Source organism: Zingiber officinale, chromosome 1B, assembly GCF_018446385.1.
Source record: "Zingiber officinale cultivar Zhangliang chromosome 1B, Zo_v1.1, whole genome shotgun sequence".
NCBI classification, from domain to species: Eukaryota; Viridiplantae; Streptophyta; class Magnoliopsida; order Zingiberales; family Zingiberaceae; genus Zingiber; species Zingiber officinale.
This window is the reverse complement of record NC_055986.1, coordinates 145,427,650-145,447,126: the sequence shown is the minus strand read 5'-3', so window position 1 is coordinate 145,447,126 and position 19,477 is coordinate 145,427,650. Positions and strand designations below refer to the sequence as shown.

At 38.0% G+C, this 19,477-nt stretch overlaps 1 protein-coding gene across 1 annotated transcript; it reads left to right on the top strand.

Moving 5' to 3' along the window:
- The first annotated feature begins 600 nt into the window (after positions 1–600).
- LOC122007137 lies at positions 601–17,448 on the top strand. The gene is made up of 18 exons (XM_042562961.1): positions 601–710; positions 795–1,022; positions 2,165–2,251; positions 2,384–2,473; positions 2,543–2,669; positions 2,812–2,912; positions 2,999–3,167; positions 3,732–3,853; positions 5,773–5,886; positions 6,051–6,146; positions 6,408–6,465; positions 6,538–6,613; positions 6,711–6,828; positions 8,098–8,255; positions 8,710–8,782; positions 8,867–9,061; positions 16,124–16,217; positions 16,416–17,448. The coding sequence occupies exons 1-18, from the start codon at positions 609–611 to the stop codon at positions 17,270–17,272; spliced, it is 2,865 nt and encodes a 954-aa protein (XP_042418895.1). The 5' UTR covers positions 601–608; the 3' UTR covers positions 17,273–17,448.
- Positions 17,449–19,477: the final 2,029 nt, after the last annotated feature.

The window sequence follows — 19,477 nt, the reverse complement described above, 5'->3', positions numbered from 1 at the left end:
GAGTTCGTTAAAGATGGGTGCTTTTGTTAATCTGTTTCTTAAGCAGCTTCTGTCTGTCTTTTCTTTATTTGTTAGAAAGTTGTTCTCTGGTTGATACAGTCAGGTTGTGACGTGTTTCCATAGGATTTTTGCTCATGAATGTGAGAACGTGAATTGCTGCTGGTTGAACGTTTCTCCATATATTGGGTTTGCCTCTAAAATTTTGATCTGGTTTCGAATATATGCCCATGGTTTTAGCAGTTTGACCCCTCCGGTTTGAATTGGTCGTTGCCATTCTACAGTTAGGATATGTCCCGACCATAACCAACAACACGAGACGCTAAATTGCAAAAGATCAAAAGTACTGAGACTAGATTCAGAATATATCAGTTTTTACCGGTGAAATTGAAATTCTTCTCCTAAATATACAAGATAAATCTGAGAAATAAGGCAAGTTCTGATTTTCAGTAAGGAAAAAAACATTGCATTTTCGTGCACCATCATAAATTTGAAGAAACTTCGTAATAGATTATGGTGTCTATGTACTGGTATCATTTTTTTTTTCTATTAGAAGTACAGCAATTTATGCTATTGATTTGAATCCTCAGTGGAGAAGTACTTACATCTACATGCATACCTTTTGCTCTCAACTCCTCACGGGATGGGGAAACAATTATCGGCGGAGACTGAGAGTTTTTACTCTGGCACTTGTGATCTACTTGGATTACAAGGTTCACTTAGCCACCTGATCATCTTTTTTTCATTGTTGGTTTTCCATGTATTTCTTAGGATGAGATATTAATGGGGCTTTGCAGGCTGTGGTTAAAAGAGTACAATGGTTTAGCAAACACCATGAGGATGCTTTATGGGAAAGTGCCCATAATCGAAATGCTAGACGAATCGTCAAGTTTATGATTGAGATGAAAGGTCTGTGGGTAAAACTTGGTCAATATATGTCTACCAGAGCAGATATTCTCCCAGAGGCTTATAGATGTCTCTTCGTACAGCTGCAGGATTCTCTTCCTCCTCGGGCATTGAAAGAGGTAACATTTCCATGCAAATGTTTCGTGAATCATTGATTGTACTTACAGTGATATCTCTGAGCATTGAAGATATATTATATGCGTATTTGGATGCAAGAGTTTGGTCTTTTTCTCTTCTTTACTTTGATTCATTCATTGTTGTCAATCATAGCCATTATGTACCATACACGTGCCTTTACCATTTGTTTGAATGCCAATCATGAAAGTTTAATTGCACGCCTATCCAGCAAGGCCACAATGACAAATTTTCTTTTATTTGCATGGTATGATCTTAGCCTTAAGTACGTGGCTTGGTCAAAGCCATTCATGTGTTTTGCTTCAAACCTTTGTTGGAACAAAACCAACACAGAACCACCAGCTCAAACATTGGACCATTTAATAGGCTAGTTTCAATGAATGATCTTATGGAAATTGAGGGGAAGCAACCTAAGAGAACAAATCTTGGTTTCATAGCATATATGCTGTACAGCAGTGTTGTATACCAATAACAGTACTCTTTTATTCTCCCATTTGCTCACATCCATGTTCACAGAAACCAAATCTGCTTGTATGTTTAGTGGACACTGTAGAGAAGGTGAGCCCCCTTAGCTGATTTTAGCTTTAAATTTGCTGATCTCATTTGGATCAAATTGAAATGGAAGAGGATTATCAAAGATCAGTGGGAGAAGAGACTCCTGCAAATGAAGGTTGTGTGTGTGTACTGTGGCGATGTGGGTGCAGAGAAGGTGAGCCCCCTCAGCTGATTTTAGCTTTAAATTTGCTGATCTCATTTGGATCAAATTAAAATGGAAGAGGATTATCAAAGGTCAGTGGGAGAAGTGACTTCTGCAAATGAAGGTTGTGTTGGTGTACTGTGGAGATGTGGGTGTTCCATTTTTGTTGGATATAAGCTTTTTGGACACTGGAAAATCATTTGTTAAACATGTATGTGTGTCACCTATAGCATATGTGGGTGAGTAAAATTCATTTTTCTATGCAAACCAACAGATGCAACATCTCAAAACAAAGTTGCTAAATCTTGCCCCGTAGCTATTATGATGTAGATTCTTCCACCTAACTTGTGTTTCAAGCAAAGTTTAGCTCTATGTACTGCAATTGGGCACTAATCATTTATGATTTTGATAAGTTTATTGCCTTTGCAGGTCCACAGAACCATAGAGAGGGAGTTGGGAAAATCTATGAAAGATATGTTTTCTCATTTTTTTGAGGCACCTCTTGCGACTGCATCTGTAAGATTAAAAACATGTGTGTTTGATATAGTATTTTTATCTATGCTTTCCATGTACAGTTCGTTGGTTATTTAGTTCCAAAAAGAATATATGGTTTCAGATTTGCAGTTTGCCTAAAACTAGTTAATGCAGATGGCACAAGTTCATCGTGCAACTCTTAAAGATGGCCAGGAGGTTGCTGTTAAAATTCAACATCCAGGCATCAAGGAAATTATCTTAGAGGTGTGCAATTTTAATATTGATAAATTACAATCAAAATCAATCAGTTGCTTGATGAGCACTGGTCTTCAGGATCTCAAGAATGCGAAATCTCTAGTTGAGTGGATTGCATGGGCAGAGCCAGAATTGGACTTCAATCGTCTGGTAGATGAATGGCACAAGGAAACAATTAAAGAACTTGATTTCAATATTGAAGCAGGTCTGTCTACGATGTTCTATGAGTCTGACTTGTCATTTCTTAGTACCCTGACTTCATTTTTTATGCTTTATGTGTGTCAATTCTTAAATAACAATGGAAAGTTGAAATCATGGTCCTCTTAATGTTCATCTTTTGAATGTAGAAAACACCAGAAAAGTTTCCATGAATCTAGGAGTTGAAAGTGAGCATGGGTGCATGAAGCTCAAGGAAAGAGTGGACGTGCTGATTCCTGAAGTTATTCAGGTGGAAATAACATTTTGCATAGATTGCCACTTGAATAGTAATTGTTCTTTCTTCACTAAATATGTTACTTAAATTGCTAATAGCAGTCAACTGAGAAGTTGCTCATTCTGCAATACATGGATGGCATTCGTTTGAATGATATGGATTCACTGGAAGAATTTGGTGTGAACAAGAAAAAGCTTGTTCGAGAAATTACACGTGCATATGCTCATCAAATATATATTGATGGATTTTTCAACGGTGACCCACATCCAGGTATGCATCTTGAGGTGATTTTGTGTCTTCATTTCTAAGAATCAACGAATGTTGAACTGAAACTGCAGTACTTGATTTTGTTAGAGATCCTATTCTTGATGATTCTCTGCAAATTGGTAACAGATTAATACAAATTGTTGGATGTATCCCCTTAATATAAGAGAAAAAAGCCAGTCCAAGTAGCATTTGATAATATATGGTATAGGAAGAAACAAAAGCAAAGACAAGTTTTAAGCTATGATATTCTGACCTAGGTTTTCAATGAAATTGACAAGAAAATCAAGATGGTAGTTCATTCATACCACAATTCAACCATTAAATTAAGTCAAAATGAATAAAGTCGGTGAATCATCTGAGCTTGCTGTCTATTATTCTGCATTTTTGTATCTTTGCGAAGTTCAATATGAAACTTCTTCCTATCCACTGATTTCCTGATCATTACCTTAAAAAAAAAAGAGACTGTTTTCCCAATTAGATATGTGTCTATCTTACAGTTATATTTCTTCTTGATCATCTCTATGCTAGGGATATAACATGTGCAATTGTTCATGGCAAATTTTGCAGGGAACTTTCTTGTGAGCAAGGAACACCCTCATCAGCCTATTTTACTCGACTTTGGTCTCACTAAGTCAATTTCAAGTTCTATGAAACAAGCATTGGCAAAGATGCTTTTGGCTTGTGCTGAGGTAGGTATCATCACTTTTCTAGAGATTGAGTATGAGAATTTATGATAATTAGGCATGTTCTAGATGACCAAATTCTACAAGTTAAATAAATTATGGTTGAAGGTGTGATGGATTGAAGGAACCCAAGAGAGCTCTTCTTAATTCAATATAAAGTAATTTCAAAAAAATCTTATCTACGTTACTGAAAATATATTCTTTTGCATAGTTCATCTTGAGATAAGCTATGTGGAAAGCAGGTAAAAAATTGAAATATCATCATGATCAATTGGATGTGTACTTCCTAGAGAATATCTTCTATTGTTGTCATAGACATGGATTTCTAGTTGCAAATTTATGATGTTTGCATTTTGCAACTGTGATGGCTGGTCCCTCATGCTATTAAAGGCTAGTGATGTACTTCCAAAGTTAGACTGGGGTATAGTTGTCTTAAAGGTTCTCTTTTCTAAAGGAAACAATAACAACAACAATCAAGCCTTATTCCAGTAGGTGAGGTCGGCTATAGGAATCCTTCTATGCAACTCTATCCTCTACTATATCATCGTTTATATTTTTAAAAATTTATCTTATTTTATTATTACTAACTGAGTTTTTTTTTGGTCTTCCTCATTTTATTTGCACATTTATCATAGTTTGACATCACTGAACTGGAGCGTTTATTGGTCATCTAAATACATATCCATACCATCTTAAATGTGTCTCCCAGAATTTTCCATGCAACCGTAACTTTCTCTCTAATATTTTCATTTTTTATCTTGTCTATCATTGTATGCCCGCATATTCACTTTACCATCTTCATCTCTGCAACTCTCATCTTCTGCCCATGTACTTGAATCATAGTTCAACATTCAATTCCATATAATGTAGTAGGTTTAACCGTCTTTTTGTAAAACTTTCCTTTAAGCCTTAGAGGTACTTTACTATCACAAAGAACACCTGACGCTCTTCTCCATTTTAATCATGTTTGTATTCTATGTAAATATTTTTCAATTCCTCAATCCTTTTGCAAAAATGATCTAAATACTTAAAACTCTACATTGTGTCTCCTATCTTAACAATTCGTCATCTCCTATTTTAACAATTGTTTTGTTGTGCCTAATATTGCTAAACTTAAATCCCATACATTCTGTCTATACTCGCCTTAAACCTTTCACTTTTAACGTTTCTCGCTAAGATTTGAGTTTAACATTTACTCTTTCACATGTCTTATCTATCAAAACAATCTCATTCGTAAATAACATGCATAGAACTTAGAGTTGATCCTTCACGTAACCCTATTCTTATGGAAAACGCTTCAATTAATCCGCCTCTTCACTATTGTCATTATATCCTCATACATATCCTTAATTACTTCAATATATGCTATGTTTACACCTCTCTTTTTTAGAATTTTCCATATAAATTCTATTAGTATTATATCACAAGCTTTATGTTAGGTAGCCCCCAACACCATGCTATATAAATGTTGTTTTATTGTCAAATCACATACATAATTAATACATCATACCCATAACAGGAATGGTTTTAAGAGCTTACTTTTCAAAGTGCTATATTAGCTCCCAGTTATAGTGTATGCTAGCTGTGTTTAACAGTTGGATCAAGTTGGTCTTTAATATGGAATATAAACTATAGAAAATAAAATTGTTGAATTTTAGATAAATCTATTATAGAATTTAGCTTCCATAAGTGAAACTTTCTGTTTTGGGGAAAATAGAAGCTGAGGACACTACCAATTTGTATTTGCATGGATATAGATATATATTTTATAAACATAAAATAAGGTGTTAAGTAGTGGAAAATATGTGAAGGAAAGAATGATTCAGGTTACATTAATCTTAGCAAATTCTAGTTCCCTTCAGCTTATCCTATTCGTAATTATATTAGTATTCAAAGGCTTGGAGCATGACAATATTTTATTGCAGGTGGACCATGTAGCTTTATTAGCTGCCTTCACAGAGATGGGATTTAAGCTGCGAGTTGATATGCCGGAGCAGGCTATGACTGTTGTGACTTTATTTTTTGCAAATGCTAGGCCTGTAAGTAAAGTGTTCATGAGTTTGATTCTAGCCTTCTTCAAGATTAATATTTTTCTTTCTTGGAAGAATTAGCTGTTGAATAACAACAGCTATGCTATTTCTTTTCAAGTTGGAAGAATTAGCTGTTGTTATTCAACCTAAGTAAATCATCTACTTTCTGCAAGGAAAACCAAAAATCATTGGCTGAAGAAAGAGAAAAGAACAAGCAGTTTCTTAAAGAAAAGAACTTGAATGAGAAGCAAAAGCAATATTTTAATCCCGTAAGTAATGCCATTTGTGCTAACTGTAAATACTTCTGATTTAGTCCTTAATGTCCTGCAGGCATATATTTTATGGATTTTTTTTGGCTGTATGCCTTTGTTACAGCCATTTAATGATATGCTGTACAGGACACATTCACCTTACAAGTACAAATATGCATCTAATTATCTTTGCAGACTTGTGTGAAGTTGTTCTCCCTTATAAATTAAGAACATCACTCACAGATCATGTTTCAAAATGACAATATTTGCTTTTCTCAGGTTGATGCTTTCCCGGTTGATGCAATTATATTTATGAGGGTAATAAATCTTCTTCAAGGTTTGTTTGAACTTGGCTCCTCCTATCAAGTTTTGTCATAATGCATTACAAATGTGGGACTATATTTTTCAGGACTTTCACGAACTCTTAATGTTCGTATTCCTTATTTGGATATCATGAGGCCATTTGCAGAGTCTACATTACTAGGGTGAGTATCTTGTTTGTATTTTTATACTATTGTCCTTGTGTTCATTTGATTTCTTCTTAATAACATAAATTCATCATGGGACATTTATATGCATCAGGTCTGAGCCATCAACAACAAACCAATGGATTTACAATTCGCCTGTGCACTCAGATGTGGAAGCCAAGTTGAGGCAACTGCTAATTGAGCTGGGAAACGAGAAAATACTTGGAGTGCAAGTAGGCTTAGGTTATTTTGTTAACCAATTGGAACTTTTCCACGATAAATTCATCCTTTTCTCCTTTATTATTGCTTCTAGAGGTCGCCTTAAACATATCTTAATATTTGTGCTATTAATGATTGTTCATTTTACCTAATATATTTTCTTTGATTCCTCATCTTTGATACTATTACTTGTGTTACCTTGTAAAGTTTTTTAGGGTAATGAATTATTGAAGTTTAAGTGTTGTTATCATCAATTCTAGAAGAAACTGATTTAGGGAACCCCACTCTTTCTGGTTAGCCACATGGAGGTCTTGAACTATCCATGGATATACTATTAATATTTGAATCACTTGTAATTAAGCTAACCATTTTTTTTGCCTCCAATCCAACACCTTCAGGTTGGATCAATCTAACTTGTCTAAGCATATAGTTAGTCGTCTTTCAACATTTATATACCTATTTTTGTGTAACTTGTTTAATTACACGGGCTCCAGTATTGGAGCTACACCTAATAGCTTTTGTATAGCAATAGGTTTGGTTTTTTCCCCAATAATTCTCAAATAAATTTTAACATTATAATTTTTCCTCAACACTCTTTTCTAGAAAGTATGACAATTCATATTATAGCCTTCTAGAATTTTGTTTTTTTAGATTAAAATGCACACAATGATCACATAAAATTCCAGAAACTCTTCTCCATTTCAGCCCAAATCTTTATACTATAAGTGACTTAAATAATTTAGCTTGTACAATATAACAGTTTTTAATCAAAAAAATATTTTGGTGGATTAATCAGATCTTTAATCACATAGTCCAGGTTGGATCAATCACTTTATTTGAAAAGGGAAAAAATCGATTGTTAACAATATGGATATGTCTCATCCATATTTACATGTTGCAATAACAAACTTGTTCTGAAACAAGATCAGATGTTATGGGGTATAGACATTTCAGTTTTTTTTTAATCTTTGGTGGAAATAACATTATTGAAATTAACTGTTAGGTAGTTGAAAAAGAGCTTGTTGGTAATAGAAGATGTAGGAATGACAGGAATGGATAGGCAGTAATTTAGGTTGATCTTTTTTCTATACGAAACTTTTAAGAGATATTGGTAAAATTTAGGACATCTGATTTTCAATTTATCATTAGTTTAATGACACAGGAGACGTGATAAATTGTTGTTTCTCTTTTAATTTGCTGTCAATTGTTCTAGAAGGTGTAACTTGAGCGCTCTAATTTTTGTTTGCTGTAACTTAACATAGTGCAGTCAATAATGTTTTCAGGTGTGTGCATATAAAGATGGCAAGGTTATAATAGATACTGCTGCAGGCGTGCTTGGTAGATGTGATCCGCAACCTGTTCAACCTGACACCTTATTTCCAGTTTTTTCAGCAACAAAAGGAATCACTGCAGGGATGGTACATTGGCTTGTGGATAAAGGGTAAGCCATTGTTGAAAATTGTGTGTGCTGAACCCTATGTGTTCATTTTCAATAGTTTCACAAATTTGCAATCCACTATGCTTCATAAACTTTGTTCCCTATTTCTACTTGTTTATTTGGTGAGTCAGTGCTACTCATTTTGTTAGTTATTTCTACGTGGTAGACTCAACTCTTGGGTTACTCTTATATTCTCTTGATTATACTTTTGCCATAGTAGTGTTTAAAACTTGTTAGATACTCAACTCTGTACCTCTTTTGATGTCTTTGAATGGTTGCTGCATTAGTTATGATCAAAGTTGTTAAATTGTTTGTTAATTGTTGATACCTTCAGAAAGATATTTCTGTTTAGACATCACTCACAAGATTCCTGAAGCTTGGTTCTGTGCTGTCATTACTTTTCCTCATTACAAAAATATATAGAATATTTTGATAATTGGCCTCAAATTTCTTGTAGGAAGCTCAAGCTTGATGATACCATAACAACTGTTTGGCCAGAGTTCGGTTGCAACAACAAGGATCTGATAAAGGTGGGGATCATGTTACCGTCCTTTAAAATAATAGTTTGTTCAACTTTTATTTGATTTCACTATATAGCTTCATTTCTTCTGTAGGTTCATCATGTACTTAATCACTCATCTGGTTTGCATAACGCTATGACGGATTTCTTGTGGAGCAATCCCTTACTAATGTGCGACTGGGGAATGTCTCTTCATCATACAGCTAAGGCAGTTCCCGAGACAGATCCTGGCTCACAGCAGCTGTATCACTTCTTGTCCTTTGGCTGGTTATGTGGTGGTGTAATAGAGGTATGCTCCCAACTACAATATTGCTGAAAGAATTTTACTATTCAATTTTTTCTAAATACAAATTTTTAAGAAAATTTATGTTTTTCCTTATACTATAGTTGAAGGCTGAGTACTACTACCTACATCAAGTTGTGTTTGTTCCAACTATTTGGGGTTGACTGAGTGAATTGTATTCCTTTGTTAAACTCTAGTCAAGACTATTAAGTAATAATATTCCAATCAAAGGAAAAGAATTGAGGTTTAGATAATATTAATTGGTATGCAAAATGTTTTATCATGAAATAGTTGAACAAGTACTTTTATCTTACAATAGCTTGAGAATCTTGTAGTGTATTATGGACCTAGGGGACTTAATTGTTGATACCACATAGTATAGGGTGGACAGCTACAATCATGAATATAGACATAGATATGACTACCTACAGTAGAAACCCCAATAATTTTCTCCATTGCTAATATATGTGAACCAACTTAAGGAGAGTATTATGGGACTTAGAGATCCTATTGTAAATACCACATAATATATGGTGATCCTGTCCGAATGAAGGAAGCTGGAAAGTCGGGGATGGAGTGACCATTGACGAGAAGAAGACTTCGATCCTACAAAACAAAATTAAACTAGGGAAGGGGTCCCTGACGTTGGCCCTCCAACGCTCAAGTCAAAATCAGGAAGAGAATGAGTAATCAAGAAAAATGATAATCTTGCCTTCCTCATACCTGGTATACTCTTTTATACATTTTTTTGTGATCGCTCATCTGCCCTTACTTAATTATATTAATTGTCAGAGGAAGACTTCTTTGTCTTGACTTCTGTGCATTAATGATAAATGTAGTGTTCGTCTTTGTCTTGGCTTCTTCGTATTTAATGATAGGCGGCGTGTTCCCTTTTGTTTTCTCGCCTCTTCCTGTATAACGTCATTCCTTGTGTGGGACGGGCAGTCCGAGCGGCTCGTTTCCCTGTTGACCGGCCCATGATGCTCGACTGGCCGGGTGATGTCCGCTCGGCCACTCCTTTGCTGACCGGGATAACTGTAAGTCCGGCGTTGACCGCCTTGACTTTGACCGACACCGTGTCAATTGACCCGTGACAGGTGGGCTCTCCCTTATCGCCGTATCACAAGCCTCCTCTTCAAGTCTAGTCAAAGGAGGCTATAGGTCTGATTGACTGGACCACTGGTTTCCTTGGCGATTTCTACATCCGGTCGGACGGTGTTCAGTCTCTAGTATCTGATCGGCGCAACAACCAACGTCGTTCGGTCTTTGTCTAATCATGGCAAGTGGATGATCGGTTCGGTAACCTATATGCAGAGCGGGACAATGAGCGGCAATACTTTGGGAATTTTCCAAATGTGTTTCGTCGAGCGAGCACAGTCGTTGCCGACGTCATCCATATTTCTCAAAGCCTGTGCGAATCATTGAAAATTATGGTCGAGCACGCTGTCATCCCTTTTAATTAAGTTCATTAAATGTTACCCAGTGACCGCATACCACGCGCTCCTCATTTTACCGCCGCACACCTGACAAGACAGGCGGATATCCTCTACTGACGTGACTAGTGCCTTTTTGAATTCCACGGTCTGATCCCGGACAATTGGTAGTAACCGATCGTGAGGTTTATAAGCCTCGCGTGGGCCGTCGTCTTCTCCACTTTGTGTCGTCGTCTTTGTCTGCGAGCCTCTCGGCGATACCGCGCTTTGCTCCTTCACGATCTTCGTCCGACGATCTCTGCAATCTTTCTAGTAAGTTATCGTCCCCCTTCGATCGAAGTTATTCGTTGCACTTAGTGTCCCCTTTTCCAGTCACATTTCTTCATTGTTTCCCGTTGATTTTTAGTTTCGATGGCAAGCTCCTCGCAGCCTCATGCTTCTGTCCCTGGGCTCTGGTATACACCCCTTGAGTCCAGGTTCGACGGAGGCGATGCTGAGAGTTTGAGAGATGTTTTTGAAATTCCCACAAACGGTGCCAAATTGATCCTGTCTGAGTGAAGGAAGCTGGAAAGTCGAGGATGGAGTGACCACTGACGGGAAGAAGACTTCGATCCTGCAAAACAAAACCAAACCAGGGAAGGGGTCCCTGACGTTGGCCCTCCGACGCTCAAGTCAAAATCAAGAAGAGAATGAGTAATCAAGAAAAATGATAATCTTGCCTTCCTCATACTTGGCGTATCCTTTTATACCTTTTTCTGTGATCGTTCATCTGCCCTTGTCCGTTAGGAAGAGGCTCGGGCTAGGATTCGGTCTCGATGGTGGTGGTGTGGCTCGGTCGTCCTTTCCTTTTTGCTTCGTTCTCCAGATCGACTTCGATGATGCCAAACTGGAAGTGGCGATCGGTGGCGGTATTCGCGCGGAATTGACCTATTAGCTGCCATGTCGTAGCAGTCCTTGGTGTTGTGCGTTGTTGACTGGTGGAAACTGCAAAACATTGGTGCCCACCTCTTGCTTCCTGGACGAGCAGCCACCACCTGCTGTACGACATGTGACTTTGTCTCTTGGTGTGAAGGAGCTCTCGACCGGGGCCTTTTAGGTGGCTGATGACTGCTCGATTGATGCCGCTCAGATGCTACTGCGGGCTCGGTGGTCGTCTCTTTCTTCCTTGCCGCCTGGGCTTCTTCCACATTAATGTACTCATTGGCCTTCTTTGGAGATGACCAAAGTCCTTCGGCAGCCGCTGAATGAGCAATTGGAAGAACTCTCCCTCGGTGAGCCCTTGGGTGAAGGCGTTCACCAACACATCTGAGGAGACTGCTGGAATGTCCATCGCCACTTGATTGAAGCGCTGGATATAGGCCCTCAGGGCCTCTCGGAGCCCTTGCTTCAGCGAGAAGAGATTCACGCTAGTCTTCTGGTGGCGATGACTACTAGTAAAGTGGTGTAGGAATGTCGCTCGGAAGTCTTTGAAACTGTAGATCGAGCTGTCTGGCAACCGCTTGAACCACCGTTGCGTCGATCCAAACAGAGTAGTAAGGAAGACTCAGCACTTCACTTCGTCCGTGTACTGGTGAAGGGTGGTCGCATTATCGAACTTGGCCAAATGGTTGTCGGGATCGGTTGTTCCATGGTACTCTCCGATCGTTAGTAGGGTATAATGCTTCGGAAGAGGATCATTTAGGATCCCCTCCGAAAATTATTAGTTGACCCGTTCGGGCGAGTCATCTTCCCTCGGCGCTTGTTCCTTTCGTGCGTCCCGTACGAGCGCTTCATCCGAGGAAGATCCCTAGTCTCTATCCGCTCGGCCTCTTTCTACTGGGGGAGCCCATGATAGTGCTCGGTTGAAGGGGATTGGCGCATTACGAACGTCTCCATAAGAGCCGATCGGTCTCCTATTTGGCTCCCGAGCGGAAAGTTGATCCGCTCGATCTTCTCTTTCTCTTTCAGTCTGCCGACTTGCTGCAGAGGCAGCGGGTTCATGCATTGGCCGATCGACCAACACATGTTGATGTTGCTATAATATTTTCATCACTCGAGTTTGTATTAGTGCATTGAGTTCCTCTTGCGTCAGTGTCACTATTGTGAGTCGTCCAACGTCTTCCATCATCTTATTCGGATGCAGGTAACGTTCCCAAAGACTTCCGAGTGGCATTCCTACACCACCTTACTAGAAGTCGCCGCCACCAGAAGACTAGCATGAATCTCTTCTCGCTGAAGCAAGGGCTCCGAGAGGCCCTGAGGGCCTATATCCAATGCTTCAATTAGGTGGCGATGGACATTCCAGCAGTCTCCTCAGATGTGTTGGTGAACGCCTTCACCCAAGGGCTCACCGAGGGAGAGTTCTTCCAATCGCTCATTCGGCGGCCGTCGAAGGACTTTAGTCATCTCCAAAAGAAGGTCAATGAGTACATTAATGTGGAAGAAGGCCAGACACCGCCGAGCCCGCAATAGCATTCGAGCGGCGTCAATTGAGCAGTCATCAGCCACCTAAAGGGCCCCGGTCGGGAGCTCCTTCACATCAGGAGACTAAGTCACATGCCGTACAGCAGGTGGTGGTCGCTCGTCCAAGAGGCAAGAGGTGGGCACCAATGTTTTGCAGTTTCCATCAGTCAACAATGCACAACACCGGGGATTGCTACGACCTGGCAGCTAATAGGTCAATTCCGCGTGGATACCGCCGCCGATCGCCACTTCCAGTTCGGCGTCATCGAAGCCGATCTGTAGAACGAAGGAAGAAGGAAAGGACGATCGAGTCACGCCACCACCATCGGGACCGAATCCCAGCCCGAGCCTCTTCCAAACGGACCAGACCGTTCGCAAGGGAAGAAGAGAACAGGAATAATGTCGCTCGAGGGGAGATAGGAATGAGCGTCGAAGGGTCAACGTCAGGGATCCCTTCCCTGATTTGGTTTTGTTTTGCAGGATCGAAGTCTTCTTCCTGTCAGTGGTCACTCCATCCTTGGCTTTCCAGCTTCCTTCATTCGGACAGGATCACATGGTATAAAGTGTAAAGTTACAATAATGAATACAGATACAAATAGAGCAGACTGTTGGTTGCTACTCGGAATATCGTACCGGTTCCCTTGTACAAAAATTTTGTACAAGTCCCGAACCTTTCCTAACAACCTATTGTGTTCTTTAGAAATTAAATTTGGAATCGCAAACAGAAGTTAACATTATTAATTCCAAATTCAACTTATCTATTTTTAGAGGTTTAGATTTGGATCGCAAACGATACTTAACATTATTAATCCAAATCCACGCATGTTACAAATTTGATTAAATATTTATTTCAGAGATCGACTTTTAGGTTAAACATGGCGAGGCACTAGGCCTTCTTGGGTATAGGATCATCCACCACTTCCTAGACAAAGTCTTTCAACGAAATTCAATATTTAATCTCCTTACAGTAACCCTAGGTTTAACCATTAAGAACAATCGAATCACAAAATCGAAAAACAAAAGAAACAAAAAATCGAATCATAAATCCGAAACCTAGAATCGTTAGTCTCTTGTGTTTGATATTTCAAAATCCATACAAAAGATGAACTAGTTATGATGCAGAAACAAAACTAGTTATACTTTTTGTAGCTTATAGACCTCACAATCTTCTGTAGTATTGTTCTTCTTATCTCGGACGTCGTGTGGGCGACGATCTACCAAGATGAGAATCCACCCAAGCCTCCTTCTTCTCCTTGCAAGTTTCGGCCACCAACAATCTCCTAGAGATGAAGAACTTCGGCCACCAATCAAGCTCCAAGGGATGCTAAGAAACAATGCCTCCTATCTCTCCTTCTTCCTCTAACAAGATCCGGCCACCAACAACTCCTAGAGATGAGATGCCGCCGGCCACCAAGGAAGAAGAATAGGGGAAGAAGAGGGTCGGCCACCACCAAGGAAGAGAGGAGAGGAATAATAGATGTGTTATCTCATGGGGTAACCTCTCTCTCTCTTTTATATTCCTTGGTCATGACAAATAAGGAAAGTTTTAAACATAATTAAAACTTCCTTATTTTCCCCGCCAATGACTAAAAAGGAAAATTTAATTAAAACTTCCTTTTAATCTTTCAATGGTCGGCCACATCATGTGCACTAAACAAGGCAAGTTTTAAACATAAAATTAAAACTTTCTTATTTGTTTCCGAAAATTTTTAAAATAATTTTTGTTTTTAAAATTCCCTTCATGGTTGGTTATAAAAGGAAACTTTTTATAAATTAAAATCTCCCTTTTAAAACATGTGGATGATTACAATTAAGGAAAGTTTTTTCCAAAAATTAAAATATTTCTTTTAACTACAAATAAGGAAAAATATCAAACCTTTCTCTTAATTCTTTGTAGAAACTATAAAAGGAAAGATTTAATTTTTAAAACTCTCTTTTAAAATCATGGCTTCCACATAAGGAAAGATTTTAAAAATAAACTCCCTTTTATTTTTTATGTGGTTGGCCACCTAAGCTTGGGCTCCAAGCTAGGCCGACCACATCTTAATCCCATCCAAGGCTTGGTTTGGCCGACCCTTGTTTGGGCTCCAAGCTTGGCTTGGTCGGCCACCTATGGATGGGTAGTGGGCTTTAGGTGGATATAAGACTTTATAATTAAGAGGCTATAACAGGGACCGAGAGGAGGAATTAGTTTTGGTCTCCCGATGAACTTGAGCTTTCTGTGTTCGTCCCGAATACCCAACTCGAGTTCATCAATAATAATTCATACCACTAAAGAGTTATTATTGAACTACCGCACCAATCCCATATTACTATATGGGCTCCTTCTTATCATGAGTGTGTTAATCCCCCTGTGTTTAAGATATAGAATGTCCACTAATTAAATGAGTTACCGACAATTCACTTAGTTAATATCTAGCTCCAAGAGTAGTACCACTCAACTTCATCGTCATGTCGGACTAAGTCCACCTACAGGGTTTACATGATAATCTTATGAGCTCCTCTTGGGGACATCATCAACCTAGATTACTAGGACACAGTTTCATTCTATAATCAACAACACACCATATAAATAATACCATTTCCCAACTTATCGGGCCTCTTGATTTATCGAACTAAATCTCACCCACTGATAAATTAAAAAAATAAATACTAAATATATGCGCTTGTTATTATATCAGGATTAAAAGCACACACTTCCATAATAACAAAGGTTTTGTTCTTTTATGCAGTCAGTATAAAAAGAAATTACCTTAAATAATCCTGCTTAATACACTTAGAGTGTACTAGTGTAATTTTATAGTCAAGATAAACTAATACCAAATTATACTACGAATATTCCAATGATTTATTCCTATTCATCTTAGTCGTGAGCTACTATTTATAATTTATAAGGAACTGATAACATGATCTTCTGTGTGTGACACCATATACCATGTTATCTACAATATAAGTTAATTGAACAACTAAACTTAGCATATAAATGTAGACATTTGACCAATGTGATTCTTATTTCAAATAAATATTTACAAAAAGTTAGACTTTTAGTATACATTTTAACACGGACTACCTAGGATAAGATAGAGTAATTTTCTTCATTGTTCCCAATATATTGGTCTATTTTTACGCTCTTCTTGTTGAAGAAAATAATATTCAATATTCATATCCTTCACTAAGTACTAATTTGAAACAGCATGCATCTGGAAAGAAATTTCAAGATGTGCTAGAAGAGGCTATTATTCACCCTCTCAACATTGAAGGCGAACTGTATATTGGCATTCCTCCTGGTATGGACAAGCTTCCTTTTATTTGTTGACAAAATGTAATCTTGGTGTTAATTTTCACTACGTTTTCCTACGTATAGTTTCATTTATATCAGTCAATTTTTCTATTTTTGTTTCTGGTAAAGCCTTAATTTCCTTTTCTTGTTTTGTTCTCCTATAATTTTCTGCATACTTAGAGCCATCAATTTCTGATCTTTTCAGGTGTGGAGTCTCGGCTGGCTTCACTCAGTCTCGATGAAGAAGAGCTAGAAAAACTTCTTCAGATCAAATGCATGCCAGAAATGCCATTCACCTTACAGCAGGCTAGTTTAACTGAGGTTGCTTCTGGCCTTCTCGCTTTCTTCAACACTTTAAACGTTCGACGAGCTACCATTCCTGCTGCTAATGGGCATTGCTCTGCTCGTGCTTTGGCTCGATTTTATGCAGTTCTTGCTGCAGGTGGATCCATTCCACCACCTCATTCACCTCTTTCCAAACCGCTCCTTGGTAGCCACACCCATGTGCCACAATTACTCCCCGACAGATCACCGGAGAAGAAATCTAATATCAAGGATATAAATAACTCCAAGGTACCCATAAAAAAGGTGAAAAATGCAAAGACACACGTGGATCCTAGCACTAGTTGTGACAACGGCAGTTGTCCATTTACTACTAAAAGCGCGCAAGGTAGCCTTGCATCCAATGACATCGATAATGGTACTTCAGAAACTGTAAGAAGAATGTTTGACAACCCAAAGATTCATGACGCCATCATGGGCACGGGTGATTACACAAGCATGGTCATTCCAGACGGAGACTTCGGGCTCGGTTTCAGGAAATTCAATATGGCAAGTGGGAGTTTCGGGCACTCTGGAGTTGGTGGTTCCACTGGCTTCTGTGACACTCAGCACAACTTTTCCATTGCAGTCACAGTGAACAGGATGTCACTTGATGGTGTCACCAGGAGGATAATTCAGCTGGTGTGCTCTGAGCTGAACATTCCCCTTCCTCAAGAATTTTCAAAATCTGGAAAATTAGGACCAGACATGCAGTTTAATCTGGGCAACATGGGTCAGTAGAAATTCCTGCTAAAAACTTTTGTTTCCCTTCACTCTCTGAAATCAAAGTTTATTTTCCTTGTTTGTATGTAATTGCACTGCAATTAAAACATAATTTTGCCCTTGTGTTGCTAAGCTATTAAGAAATGGAACCTCTCTTTGTAAGGTTGCAACCATTCCCTAGAAAAGGGGTAAGATTCTAACTCCTCGCATTCTGTTTCTTTTAATTGTACTACAATGGATATTGTTACATATGGTGCTTTCACTAATAAAAACATTGGCTTATTATGAGTTGTTTGCTTGTATACTCAATGTCAGTTTGCAAATTTTGCATCAAGTAGACCCTCAATTTGTCCTATTTCCTTAATTTCTGTCTATGCAATTTTGTGTCAAATTCAGAAAATGAGTACAAACTTATGACTCTAATTTACTTGTTTTCTACACCAAATAATTGCTAATAATTTATATTAGTAACTTGATTGTTAATTCCTTCCAAAGTATAAGACACTAATATTCATCAAGAAAATGAGAATTATTGAGTTAGTTCAGTAAAATCGTTTAGAAATCACTGGACCATATAGTTCACGGCAAACTTTTAGAATATTAAAGAAAAAAAAATACCAGTATTTTAAATGGCATTTGAGACGACCACCTAGTGGGAGGTGGATCTTAACTGTACTGTATTGTATTTAGACGGTAATAAAACGTTTTTGATTCAGACTCGAGTGATGTATCCGGACGTGTCATTGGGCTTGGGCGATACATCCAGGCACACACGATGGGTCCAGCTTAGGTGGCACGTCAAACATTGAAACATTGAAGTTGATCACCGAATAGAATATGTTTTTATCTTTTATTTTTTGAATTTAGGATTTAATTGAAACATTAGATTAATAATTTTAATTATGATTAAGATAATTTAAATAGGGTTAATTAAAATAGAATAAAATTATCCTATATATATATTATTTATTTTTAAAAAAATATTTAGGTTAATTTTTTTTGTTAATATATTTTATAGTATTTTTTTATTTTTACCCTTTATTTAATTTTTATCATTTAGTTAATATATTATTTAATTAGGTAAACAAATTTAATCGCCTAGGCACTGCCAAAACAACCGGGACGGTAGACCGTCATTAATCGCCATGTCACCATTTACAGCATTGAAAAATACATATAGAAACAAACATAAGTTAGCCACTGAGTCAAATATATTAACAATGTGGCAAAAGATGATTCGCTCGCCATCAGCACCCCCGCTAACCTGCTTTTAGGCCAACACAGAGGAGATAAATTACGAGTGACTACTAGCCATTAGTGTAAGTGATCAAGGCACGAGGGATGACATGTTCGGATGCGTCGAATTTCAATCCTAAAATTTCAGATGACAATATCCTATGTCTCAACAATTGCATCACCCCGAAGGGATATTAATAGATTAACAATGATAATTCTAGTTAGTCTCATTGACTATCTCTGGAGACTAGAGATGACCAGCTCGGCTCCATAGAAGTTTTCCATCGACGATCAAGGTAAATATGGAAGCACACATGATGACGTCATTAACTATTTCTAGGGATGACAATTTAGATATCCTACTGTAACATCATAATTTTTTTTTTTTTTTTCAACAATAGATTAACAATGAAGTTTGAAGAGATGCTTTCTTTTTTAGATAGATGATCTTTATTCATGATTTTTCAATCAAATAATTTCAAAGTATAATTTATGGACATTCAAAAATTAATTTTAAAATATTTCTTCTTTGTTTCCCATCAAAATTCCAATTTATTTATTTCTCTTTCTGTTTATAAAAAGTCAGCCTTTCTCAAGAATTTCAAAACTTAATTTAATCCTAAGCTGGGACCTACCAGTTAGCACATTGAAAGTAATACAGGAGCCCTCTATTACGTTTTATTGGTATTCAGTTGGAGAGCAGGTGAACCGTCCCAAGGAACAGTCGACATTTGTAAAGGGGAAATAACACGTCGTTGAAATCACGTTTTAAATTATTTATGAAAATGAAACATGGAACTAGATTTCACGCTCAAGAGGAGACAGCTCCTGATGCAAGTCGCTGGTTAGTTTGGGTCAAAAAAAATTATGATGTGGACGGGGAAAAAGTGAGACGGGGGACCAGCTGATGCGGCGGACGGACGAGATCAGACCGAGTGCGAACCGACGGCGAAGAGCCTTTCAATTTCGTCGATTTCAATTAACCGC